Source organism: Suricata suricatta, chromosome 4 (assembly GCF_006229205.1).
Source record: "Suricata suricatta isolate VVHF042 chromosome 4, meerkat_22Aug2017_6uvM2_HiC, whole genome shotgun sequence".
NCBI lineage: Eukaryota > Metazoa > Chordata > Mammalia > Carnivora > Herpestidae > Suricata > Suricata suricatta.
In genome coordinates, this window is record NC_043703.1 from 125,644,005 (window position 1) to 125,657,177 (window position 13,173).

General features: G+C 47.2%; 1 protein-coding gene across 1 annotated transcript in view; it reads right to left on the reverse strand.

Annotated features, from left to right (window-relative positions):
* The window catches only part of TRABD2A (TraB domain containing 2A), a 52,341-nt gene extending 39,225 nt beyond the window's left edge, over nucleotides 1–13,116 (reverse strand). The window contains exons 1-2 of the mRNA XM_029936274.1: nucleotides 13,009–13,116; nucleotides 4,500–5,060 (exon numbers count right to left, since the gene is read on the reverse strand). Coding sequence (XP_029792134.1) covers nucleotides 4,500–5,060; nucleotides 13,009–13,116 — 669 coding nt within the window. The remainder of the gene's footprint in view (nucleotides 1–4,499; nucleotides 5,061–13,008) is intronic.
* Nucleotides 13,117–13,173: the final 57 nt, after the last annotated feature.

A 13,173-nucleotide genomic window follows, 5' to 3' on the forward strand; every position in this document is an offset into this window, starting at 1 on the left:
AAAAAAGTGAGCCACATGTGGCCAGTTGCTAATGAGTTAGACAACAGAAGTCCAGAATCCTCTACTGCAAATCCAAACCCCAGGGTCTCACACTGACCACCATGCCTGTTGGAGACTCAAAGTCACCATGACCTTCCACATATCTGGAATCAAACCCAAATTCCTCTGTTAGCTGTGTAATCACACGCAAGTCTCTTAAGCTCACGAAGCTTCCGTTTTCTGATCTATAAAACAGGAATGACACTGCCCATCCTGTAAAGTTCTGAAGATTAAATATAATGTTACCATGAGGCCTGGCTCACCGAAGGCAGGGCATGCTGGTTCTCTCCCCCATATCTGTATAGTATTCATGATTTTCCAATGTACTGTTTTATTTGCTCTGACAACAGGATGGTAGGGCAAATATTATCCCCATTTAGAAATGTGAAAACAAAGTTCAGAGAAGTTAAGGGGACAGCATGAAGTCGCACGCTGGTGATGGTGCAGGAACTCTCACCCCAGCACATCTGGGTCCACTGCTTCTCCCACAGCCAGCATGGCGCTCCAGCCTCAGCCATGCCTCAGTCTCCAGCTGCCGCCACCCTACACCCCAACAGGAGTGCGGGGAGCCCTGAAGCAGAGGCCCACAGGGCTCCTCCCAGGCCTCAAGGAAGACCTGCTCTCCTCTCCAGCTCCCTGGCAGCAGGTTGGAGAGGTAGCCCAGGAGCCTGCAGGGCCTGGCCATCGCCTCATCTCACCTTGTAGTCAGGCAGCCACTGACGTCCTTCCACAGTGTTACAGAGAAGGAAGAGGAACCAACCACTCCTCGAACGGGGCAGAAGAAAAGGACCAAGGGAATGAGTTAGGCTCGTCTTCTATCACATTGAATGCAGATGATCTTACTGTTCTCTGGACTTACTAAGAAGGGAGACTCCAGAAGGCTCCACCCCAAACTCTGGCGGAATTCTTCAATTCCACACAGCAGTGAGGATGAGCAGTGGACAGCTAACTACACACAGCGACCAGCATGGTGAGTCACGAGGGATTGCTAAGGGAAAGAAGCCAGGTCCTCTAAAGGAAGCATACTGGGTAATTCCACTTATGTGAAATTCTGAAACAGTCAAGCTCATTTCTGCTTAAGGATTTTCAGAACAATGGTTGGCCTGAGTTGGGACAGGTGGGAGGGGAACAGGAGGAGCAGACGTCAGGGTCAAGGAGCTCGGGGGGACCCAGTGCTGTTGTTTCCCACCCTAAGTGCTGGGCACATGGCTGTGTTTGGGAAAATCAAGCACGTGCACTTTTCTGTATAGTTATGCTGCAAGAAAAACTTGACAATAACTTTCTGGGGTGATGGAAATGTTCAATAAATCAATCTGAGTAGTGGATACAGGTATATGTTAAGTGTCAGTGACCTGTTCACTAAGGTTGTATTTTACTGTTTATAAATGAAACACAGAAAGTTACACCTTCCCCACCAAAAAAAAAAGTTTCAGGAATATCATATAATTTTTCTTCCTAAATTTAAACAACTTTAACCTCACTAGCTTTACCTCAAGTTCATATAAAAAAATAGTTTCTAAATACTAAATACCTACATGAACTTTAAGAAGGTGTTATGAAATCAAAATGACACTCCAGTATATAACTCCAGTGCCCTAAAATATCTCTTAAATGTATTATCTTAAGAGATGGTGCTACACACCCTCCTCAAAGATATCTTGCTTAAGATAATATTTTACTTCCAAGCCTTTTCCCCTCCCAATTGGAAGTATGAAAGAAGGCTTAAGCCCAAGTAAAAATGGTCACAGATTTCAAACTTATAAGGTCAAAATCAATGAGACTTTAGATCAAAGCACTTTCCTTTTACAAAACATTAAGTTTAGTTTAAGTATTAAGTTTAGAGATTGGGCATCTGGAAGACCCAGTGGATTAGGTGTTTGACTTTTGATATCGGCTCAGGTCATGATCTCATGATTCATCAAATTGAACCTCATGTCTGGCTCTATGCTCACATCATGGAACCAGCTTGGGATTCTCTCTGTCTCTGTCTCTCTCTCTCTCTCTCTCCCTCGAAGTTCTCTGTCCCTCTCTCAAAATAAATAAACTTTTTCAAAGTTTATTTATTTATTTATTTATTTTGAGGGGAGAGAAAGCACAAGCAGGGGAGGGGCAGAGAGAGAGGAGAGTGTGAGAATCCCAAGCAGGTTTCACACTGCCAGCATGAAGCCCAATGCGGGGCTCAAACTCACCAACCATGAGATCATGACCTGAGCTGAATTTCGATGTTTAACCAACTAAGTCACCCAGGCACCCCCAAAATAAATAAATAAACTTTAAAAATAGGGGCACCTGGGTGGCTCAGTTGGTTAAGCATCCAACTTCAGCTCAGGTTATGATCTCATGGTTCATGGGTTCAAGCCCCCCGTCAGATTCTGTGCTGACAGCTCAGAGCCTGGAGCCTGCTTCAGATTCTGTGTCTCCCTCTCTCTCTGCCCCTCCCCCATTCGTGCTCTGTCTCTCTGTGTCTCAAAAATAAATAAACTATTAAAAATTTAAAAATAATAATAATAAATGCAAACATTGAAAAAGTTAGAATATTGACTTCTTAGGTTTCCAAAATAATGTAAGAAAACTCCCCCAGGAGACTGATGGACACAATTATTGGTCCCTTATCTTGTCTATAAATCTCAATGTGCCAAACAAATACTATATCTTAGCACCTGAGTATTTGTTAATATAGACTCTTAGCAAGGCAAATTAAATTCCCTACAAATGTTATTATCAGTTCAGGAACACTATTTTTAGGCGTTGAATGTCCTTAAGCTCTTTTTTTTTTTCATGTTTTATTTATTTTTGATACAGAGAGAGACAGAGCATGAGAAGAGGAGGGGCAGAGAGAGAAGACACAGAACCGGAAGCAGGCTCCAGACTCTGAGCTAGCTATCAGCACAGAGCCTGACGCGGGACTCGAACCCACGAACGCGAGATCTGACCTGAGCCGAAGTCGGAGGCCTAGCCGACTGAGCCACCCAGGCGCCCCTTAAGCTCTTTAAGTAACAACCCAAGTTCAGCATTTCAAGATCTCCTAAGACCTAGAGGTTTGACTTTTATTCTGAGGATCAACATCCCAAGGCCAACCACTGAGAATATTTGCAAAACAAGAATACTTATTTCAATATGGTCAATGATATTGTAACAACTCTGTATGGTCACATGGTAACTATACTTATTTTTGGGGTGAACATTTCATAGCACATATAATCGTTGAATCACTATGTTGTATACCTGAAACTAATGTAATATTATATGTCAACTATACTTCAATTAAAATTTTTTAAAGTAAAATATACTTATTTCATATTGTAAAATTCCCATTTGCCCCCAGAGGTATGTAATCCACTACAAAACATCAGCAACAAGTTTCACCAAAAAGATTAAACAATGGCACTTTAATAAAGTGTTACTTGTCTTAGGAGAAATGAAGAACTTCTTGAACATGAACCTAAATTCCAATATCCTGGGGAGGGGGGGCTCTAAACTATGGGAAAGAGGAATATAACTCTGCCTCACAAAAAAAAATACACTGGGGAAGGGTCCTAAACACAGACAGCAATGATCTCAAAGAGACCGATGTGACCTAAAACAGCCATGGCCAGTATAACTTTCAAGCCGTGTGATAGTCAGTCTGACATTCACATTGTCCACATACTCTCAATGCAGCTTCTTTCTTTTTTTTTTTAATAAAGATGGATTTTTTTAGGGGTGCTTGGGTGGCTTGACCCCACGTTGAGCTCTACACTGACCGTGTGCATCTGCTTGGGATTCTGTCTCCTCTCTCTCTTTCTCTCGCTCTCTCTCTCACACACACACACACACACAATAAACTTTAAAAAACTGATTTCTTAAATTTTATTTATTTTGGTGGGGAGAGGCAGAGAGGGAGCGAGACATTTCCAAGTAGGCTCCATACTGTCAGTGCAGAGCCCCCTACAAGGCTCAAACTCACAAATCATGAGACCGTGGCCTGAGCTGAAATCGAGTCAGATGCTTACCTAACTGAACCACCCAGACATCCCTCAAAGCAGCTTCTTTTTTTTTTAAATAACTTATTGTCAAATTGGCTAACATACAGTGTGTACAGTGTGTTCTTGGTTTGGGGTGTGGAGTCCTGTGATTCATCACTTACGTACAACACCCAGGGCTCATCCCCACAAGTGCCCTCCTCAATGCCCATCAAAGCAGCTTCTTAATGAATGACTTGAATTAAAACAAGTGATAAAGGTATGCCAATACCTTTGGAGATGACAAGAACAACAACAAAAAAATATCCTCTTCTCTCTCAGTACCACACACACAAGTGATATAACTGACTCTACGGCTTATCTTTTAATCCTCAGAATAACATTCTTGAGCAAAGACAAGTTTCGGATAAGCTGTCTTTCTGGCCCATCTTCCATATTATAATTCAGTGGACTCACACACAGTCAAACGCCAAGTCCTTCATGCAAAGACCACCTTACCTGTGAAAAGTTCAGGCCATTCAGCGGATGGCACTGCTCTTCCACCTTTTCCACGGCCCCAGTCTGTTTCCTCAGCCGCTCGGCCTCCTGGGCAAGGTACAGGTCTAGGACAGGCACCCCACGGGACTTAACGTCCACTTCGGTCAGGGAGTTGACCATGAGCATCACCCAGACGGGTCTCTTCCTCTCCCAGTTCCCCGCGATGGCGTTGAAGAGGTAGTCCGCGTAGAGCCCCTTGCCACGCTGGTCTGGGGTCATCCACGAGGGCATCATGAGCTTGACGTACTCTAGGTGGCGCTTGAGGCGGCAGTAGATGTCCCTGGGGAGCACGTCCTGGAGGTTCTCGCCCTGCGGCAGCATCTGACAGCTGGTGAGGGCCGAGATGGTGTAGGGGTCCGTGAGGTCCAGCTCGAAGTACACAATGCTGCTCTGCTGAAAAGCCTCCTTGGAGTTGTCGGGGATAAAGTCCCAAACCCGGGTGTAGGGGACATGGATCGTGCCAAAGAAGTAAGATGGCGGGTCTCGCTTTATGGTCCACAGGAAGGAATTTAATTCATTCTGCTGAAGGGAAAAGAAAGGCCATTAAGTCATGATATGGAGGGTCAGAAAGCTGAGAGAAGAAAACAAACGGGAGAAATATGTCACACCACGAGAGGAAAATGATCAAAGTACAACTTAGACTTCGGAGTCCAGGTAGATTCACCCGCCAGCAGCAGGAGTCCTCGATGCAGCCTTCTCCCTTGTCCCCCCAAAAGGCTGATTAAAGTCGAGAAAGCAATAACAGCCTTTATGTTTGCCCTAGCAACAAATGGGGCAGAAGATAAAGCGGGGACTCTCAAGGGACTCCAAGGACCCCCTGGTACGGGTGAGGGGACCCTGAGGTGACCACTGCTACCTCTTGGGCAGGGAAACAGATGGTGTCTGCTTTTTCAGACCTCAAATCCAACATTCCCCAAAGCAGTGGCTCTCCACGGCAGCCCATTCTCTCCCAGTGGTTTTCCAGGCTGAGCAGTGGTGCACATCCATCCAAGTCCAAGCCATCATACCCTTTGCACCTGAGTGGCTCAGTTTCAATAGCAGGCACGTACGAAGAGTCTGTTTAGGAAGAGACTCTGTACAAAGACGGGCACAGGGCAGCCTTCAAGGACTTCAACTTGTAAGATAAGGAGATGAACCATGCACCCAGCAAGCCAGAAGTGTGAAAATCTGGGTTTACAGAAAAGATATGGAATACATTCTCTTTCTTTAATTTTGGCAGCCTTTTAAGTACCATGTTCTCCTGTACTGTAGAGTTTCAGCTCACAGTCAGTTATTATTTCAATCATTATGATCTAAAAAGTCACCACAAACACTGAATTACCAAGTAATGAACCACTGTTCCTAGGAGAAATACAAGGGTTAGGTTCCTACAAGCCTCTGGTCACAAAATTTTCATCGGCAGGTAAATGCATAACCCTGTTTTATGTGCTCCTTTGAAAAGCACCTTATTTAATACGTGTTGTTGATTCATTGACATTGAACTCACAGCACAACTCATGCCTGAACAAACTTCATCTAACACATACATTTTCTCCCCGAGGTACATCACAGCCTCCCTGTGCTTGGGAACACTAGACAGTATCTATGCTTGGTTATTTTAAACAGTGAGATCACCCACAAAATGGCAAAAAAACATAGCATTAAGTAGATCACCAAAAGGACACCTATTCACGTGTTACTTGTTTGAGAGCTGAAACAAAGCACAGTATCAATTTATTTGACCTCAGCTGGGAGTGTGTACAACAGGCGACTCAAACTCTTCCCAGTTCTGGGCATGTCTACCTGCGAAAGTACCACAGGCATTGGCGTTATTAATAATTTTATCAAGGGGTGCCTGGATGCCTCTGTTGGTTAAGCCTCCGACTTCAGCTCAGGTCAGATCTCACGTTCATGGGTTCGAGCCCCGCATCAGGCTCTGTGCTGACAGCTAGCTCAGAGCCCGGAGCCTGCTTCAGTTTCTGTGTCTCTCTCTTTCTCTGCCCCTCCCCCTCTCATACTCTGTCTCTCTCTGTATCAAAAATAAAATAAATAAATAAATAAATAAATAAATAATTTTAGCAAGAAGCTGAATTCACAAATGTGAGATCTGCAAATAATGAGGATCAGGTGTATCTGCATTTGTGTGTCTATTGTTGACGCTACAGCAGTTTGTTTTCAAATAAAATGTTACAAAGAGCCGCACCTGGTGGCTCAGACTTCAGCTCAGGTCATGATCTCGCGGCTGGTGGATTCAAGTCCCACATTGGGCTCTGTGCTGACAGCTCAGAGCCTGGAGCCTGCTTCGGATTCTATGTCTCCCTCTCTCTCTGCCCCTCCCCTGCTCAGGCTCTGTCTCTCTCTCTCAAAAATAAAAACATTAAAAAAAATTTTTTTAAAGAAATGTTACACAGAATCTCAAAATCTAAGACAGATGAGAGCTGGTTGATGCAGGGACCCTACTCCCCATTCTCACAGACTTCATCTCTTCTCCTCCTGCTCCCCGCCACCTTCTGACCACCCAGAGGGCAGAGGCAGACAGATAAACACAAGGGCTGGGGGTGAGATAATGGGGGCGGGGGCGTTGGCAAAAAATGAGCTCACAGCTCTGGATAAAGGCGATTGGCTAAGCAGCCTGGGCCACATAGGAATAGGCCCAGGGCTCCAGAATGGGCTTTTCAAAAGCAACTACAAATCCTGAGTTTAAATAAAATATTCCAATTGTAAAATGTAACTTCCATTTTCTTAAATGCCATGCAAGCCAGACAGAACACATCTCACTAGCCCCCAGTCTGTGACCTTGTTTTTTCTTGAGTATTTAAATTACAGGGCACCTGGGTGGCTCAGTTGGTTAGGCATCTGACTTTGGCTCAAGTCATGATCTCATGGTTCTTGAGTCCAAGCCCCACACAGGGCTCTCTGCTGTCAGTGTGGAACCCGCTTTGGAGCCTCTGTCTTCCTCTCCCTGTCCCTCCCCTGCTTGTGCTCTCTCTCTCTCTGTCTCTGTCTCTCAAAAATAAATAAACATTAAAAAAAATTTTAAGTATTTAAGTTACAGTTCTACTCAGACACCCACCTTTTTGAAAGTGCACAAATGGGTGAAAGAAGCCTAAATTCCTCTGCTTCTGTCTCAGCTACCCCACTGAGATTTTTAAAAGCCACTTCATTCCTCTGTACCTTCACTTGTGTGTGTGGTACTGAGAAAGAAGAGGATCTTTTTTGTTGTTGTTCTTCGATTTCCTCATCTTTAAGAGTTAGATAACAGTATTTGTCATAGGTTATGGGAATAAACAAACTAGATAGGTAATTGTAAGTGAATGAACAAATTAAAAAAGGTATCTCTGATACTTATTAATGATTGAATTAATATTAAGAGAGGAATCACAACCAGGGTCTCCAACCAGAACTCAGGCATCCGCTTGTGAGGTAACAAATGTCCCCAGGATTGTTTAAATACATCAAAAAGCCAAACGGAAACTCTACATCTAAAACAATGGCTGCCAACACTAACTAAGCAGTCTGATGTCTCACTGTTCGAATCAGATCAAGCCAGTAGAAAAACAGCGCTTAACTAGATGCTAACCAAAAGCTGAGACTGACAGTTATCGCTTTGGTTCATTTAAAATGGTAACAAAGAGCACCCTGGGTGGCTTAGTCCGTTGAACATCCAACTCTTGATTTCAGATCAGGTCATGATTCCAGGGTTATAGGATCAAGCCCCGTATCAGGCTACAAGCTAAGCATGCAGCCTGCGTAAGATTCTCTCTCTCTCCCTCTGCCCCTCTCCCTGGCTGGTGCACTCGCTCTCTCACTCTCTCACTGTCTCGCTCTCTCTTTCCCTCAAATTAAAAAAAAAAATTGGTGAGGCACCTGGATGGCTCAGTCAGTTGAGCGTTCGGCTTCTGCTCAGGTCATGATCTCGCGGTTCGTGGGTTTAAGTCCCACATCGGGCTCTGACAGCTCAGAGCTGGAGCCTGCTTCAGATTCTGTGTCTCCCTCTCTTCCTGCCCCTCCCCCATTTATACCCTTTCTCTCAAAAATAAATAAACGTTAAAAAAATTAAAAGCAAACAAACAAGACTCATGTGCTGGCATCCAGCCATGTGATAACAGTAAGGACAATAAGAGCAGCCGCTGTGATCAAATATTCACTGCACCAGGGACAATCCAAGCATTGCGTGAGAATGCTCCTACCACCTGCGTTCAACGTGCACGTGCTCCACAACCATTTAGACTATGCCCACTACATGCCAGCCACGTTGCAGGCATGAGGCACTGGGGCATTTAAGGGCACTAGCAATACAACTGTGAATGGAAAGCAGGTAACTGGCTCAGGTCTGTCAGTGGTATCTGTTGTGGAGAACATGAGAGCAGGAAAGGGAGCAGGGAGTACTGGCGGAGGGGTTATTCAGTCTTAAATACGGTGATCAGAAAATCACTGAATGCCAGCACCTGGGCGGCTCAGTCAGTTAAGGATCCAATGCTTGGTTTCGGCTCAGGTCATGACCTCATGGTTTCATGAATTCGAGCCCCACATTGTGCTCTGTTCTGACAGCCCAGAGCCTGCTTGGGATTCTCTCTCTCCCTCTTTCTCGGCCTCTTTCCCACTCATACTCATGCTTTCTCCTCTCTCTCTCTCAATAAATAAGTGAATAAATAAACTTAAAAGAAAATCACCGAACGTCTGGTAGGAAATTTAGGTCTTGCTGTGAAGGAGGTGAGAGGGCAAACCAGGAGGATATCTGAGAGAAAAGCCTTCCCTCCAGGAGGGGGGAACAGCAGTGCAAAGGCCCTGAGGTAGAAAGGTGCTAGCAAGGAGGTCATCATAACCACAGCAGGATGAGGGAAGAGGAAAGCAGGAAGCAGGATGAGGTCAGAGAGGTGAGCAAGGCCAGGCCACACTGGAGCTAGGGTAGGTCTTTGTGAAGGGAGCTGGGTGAGCTGATCCTGAACAGGGTCACCCTGGCGGCCATGAGGAACAGAGGAAAAAGGAATGAGGGCAGATGCAAGAAAGTCAGCTAGGAGATTACCAAAACAATCCACGCAAGAGAACACAGTGGTTGTGACGGAACTGAGACGTGATCAGGTCTGGATATATTCTGGAAGCCAGAGCTAATGAGACCTGCTAATGAATCGGTTAATTCAAAGGACAAGGTTGCCATCACCAAGATAGAGGAGAGGGCGGGTGGAGCAGGATCAGAGGGGAAGTCGGAAGTCTGGCCTGGGCCCTGCTAGTCGAGATGTGAAGCAGACAGCCACGCGGGGAGGCTGAGCTGGCAGGTGGGTGCATGAATCCGGATGTGGGAGAGGCCTGCGCCAGAGGTTAAAAATGAGGCACTGTCACCGTTTATATGTGTTATTTAAAGCCATGGGACTGAATCAGATCTCCAAGGAGCCAGGTGTAATTTAGGAAGGAAAAGGTCTAGAAATAACCTAACCTTTCGAAGTCAAGGGAAAGAAGAGCAGCCAGCAAAAGAGAATGAGAAAAGTGGTCATCGAGGTCGCTGGGAAATTGAAAGAGTCAGATGCCAACCAGAGACAGTGCTTCAAGGAGAACGTAAGCAAGGGGTTTGGTGTGGCTGATGAGCCAAATGAGTTAAAGGTTTGAGAACTGGCCTCTGAATGGAACAACACTGAAGACACCGGGGCCCCAAGCAAGAACGATTTGGTGGCATGGTGGGGGCGAAAGCCTGCCGGTTCAGCAGCAAATGGCAAGAGAGGCAGTAAGAAGATACACAACGAATTAAGACGCTGGCCATTGCCAGGTGCAGAAATTTAGACCTCGAGAGGTTTATGATGTTCCCCCAGGTCCCGCAGTGGCTAAGTGGATTCGAAGCCAGGAAGACTGGGTCCCGCCGAGCCCTGAGTCTCAAACACCACATTATGTGACCTTAACACACAACACACTTTACTTGGTCTCATTGTGTCTTTCTCCATGAATATCCTAGCAGGTGCGCAGCTGCTCAGCAGCGCTCCCTAACTCTGGACCTGCAGAGGCTCTGCCCAGCTCCCCTTCCTCCCCTAGCCCCAGGACCTGCCCAAATATATCCACACCAAGCTCTGTCCGTTGAATCACTGGAGAGTCTAATTCACACATCTGTAATGCAGTGAACAAAGGAGCCCAGTGACAACTTGTGTCATGTGGGCTAAGTCCCTTAGCGGCTGTGCCCCTCAGCCCCTCCCATCCAGGCCTCCTGGGACCTGTGATAATAGCACTTTTCCTAAAGTACGCTTCAGCAGACCAGCTAGAATGATACCAAAGTGAGCCAGTTGGCTTTAGTTGACACTTTTCATTCAACAAATATTTATTGAGCATTTACGGTGGCCAGGCACTCTTCTAAGCACTGGGTATGCAGCAGCAAACCAAACAGACAAAAATTCCAACCCTGATGAAGATTGGGGGGGTGAGTAGGGCAGCCGCAGCAAACACATTTTTATCAGTTAAGTGCTTTATGACGAAAAATCAAGCAGGAAAGGCAGGTAAGAGGGCAGATGGGTCAGGAGTTTGACATCATCTTTAATAGATAATCAGAAAGAGTCTCTTTGAAAGACTTAAGCAAAGACCAGGTGCAAGTATGGGAATAAGCATGTTGCAGGCCAGCTTGGACGACCTCTCGATAATGATTAACAAAAGTTGAAACCGGCTCTCAAGACACAAAATGCTACATAGTGGGCTGGAGGCTGGATTCCAGAGCTTTACTCTACAATCTCAAGCCCCCCACCTCCTGGCACACCCACCCACAGTGCCCTCTGCAGAGCGCAGGTCAAGCGTACAGCCCTGCCACTGACTGGCCTGACCTCCGCAGGGGGTAATACAGTTTGCTCCCAGAATAGTTCAGAGATTTTCAAAATGTGGCCCAGGATTCTGTGGGTGTCCACAAGGCTCATCCAAGCAGTCTGCAAGGTCAGAACTATTTTAATAATAATACTAAGATAGTTTCCTCTCTGCTGGCCTTCTCTTACAGATGTACACATAGAATTTTCTAAAGCCTACAGGTGTGTGACGTCACTGCTGTGATGGTTAATGGGTATGTCGGTCAGCCCATACCCATAAGGGCTCTTTGGAGTCCTCGGTACTTTTTTAAAATTTGGAGGGGTGCTGAGAACAAAAAGTTTGAGAACTGGGAGAATAAAAAGGCCATGAACACAAGTTCAAGAGTCAAGAGAAAAAGACTTATCACGACTCATTCATCATACCATAATTAGGGGTGGGTTATGCAAAAGGGAAAAACGTTTGCTTTCATAGGAAAGTATGGGTTTCCGCCTTGTATAACGAGAGCGCAGCCGCCACAGCGCAAAAGTTCCAAACTGTCCCTGGCGCGGAGTTCCCTCTGCGGCCACCACGCTGCCTGCTTTCCTAGAGGGAAAGCGGCGCAGGAAGCCTCAGGGAAATCAGCGTGACTCCCCGGTCAGCCCTGTGCGCCAGGAAGGCTCAATTAAGTCCCCCTCTCCTTTCCTGTGGTTAGGACGATAAATAAAATTACCACTAGCCGGAGGTGACACACCCCCGGATGCTGCATAGGTGTCGCCGAAGGTAGGGCGACCCTAGTGTCCGAGGGCGCACAAGCCACCTGAAGGACGGGCCTAGGATCGCCTTCCCCGGCTCCGGGGAGCCAGAGATCAGATCCACCGACACAAACCCACAAAATTCAACCTCCACGTAGTTCGGAAAAGAACTTCAGAACGACAGAAAATTTCGAGGGTAAGAAAATTGATCAGGAGAAGGAAACATTGGTCTCGAAAGAGGGCCAGGCTCGCGGACCCTAGACCTGTCCTATTTCCGCTCGGCCTTTGCTCCCATAGGGCGAGATGGCCAGGGGCAGGTCACTGGGACTCCCTCGCCTGGGGTCCGCTCACCTGCAAAACGCCCCTGCGAATAGGTAAGGAAGCGTCTGCGCGTGAACGCGAGGCTGTCAGATGTGGCTACTTCGCCAATGCGCTCTGTAACCCGGAGCACAAATGTCCCTCTCTGAGCCTCATTTTCCCAGATCAGCAAAACAAGGGGGGTGGCTTCAGCTCTCCCAAATCCCTTCTAACTCAGTCACTAACTACACGAAGGTTAAATCGAGCAGCTGCAGGGCTGCTTACCATTTCAGTAAGAGCAGGACAAATTAAATGCTAGGGAAGAGAAGGCAGAACAAACTTGCAAAGTAAAAGTGCCAAAGTCCCTGCACCGCTCGATCTTAGCGGACTCATCCACCGAATGTGCCCGAATGCCCGCGAATCAGGCTGCAGAGACCCGGGAGACCCCTCCGGGACTCCCTTAGGGTGTCCAGCCCAATGGCGAGGGCTGGGGACAGGGTCTCACGCGGCCGGGGACTGAGCCCCCGCCAGAAAGGGGACCCCGGGGTGCAGCGGGATGCTCCAGCAAAAAAGCGCCGCAGGGGGAGGTGGCTCGAGATACTAGGGCGCGATGTTTCGCAGGCTTGGGAAGGTGACCCCCCAGCTGGGAGGTGCGGGGAAGCCGCCTCGCCCGCGCGGGACGCGCGCCCTACCTGGGGCTTGAGCTCACAGTTGGCTGAGGCGGGCGCGCCGCGCCGCGGGGCTGCGCCCGTGGGCAGGAGCCAGAGGGTCGGCAGCAGGAGCCAGCCCCAGGGACTCATCCTCCCCACGGCGGCTCGGAGGTCCTGGACGCGGCAGGAAAGAGTGAGGCAGCGGTG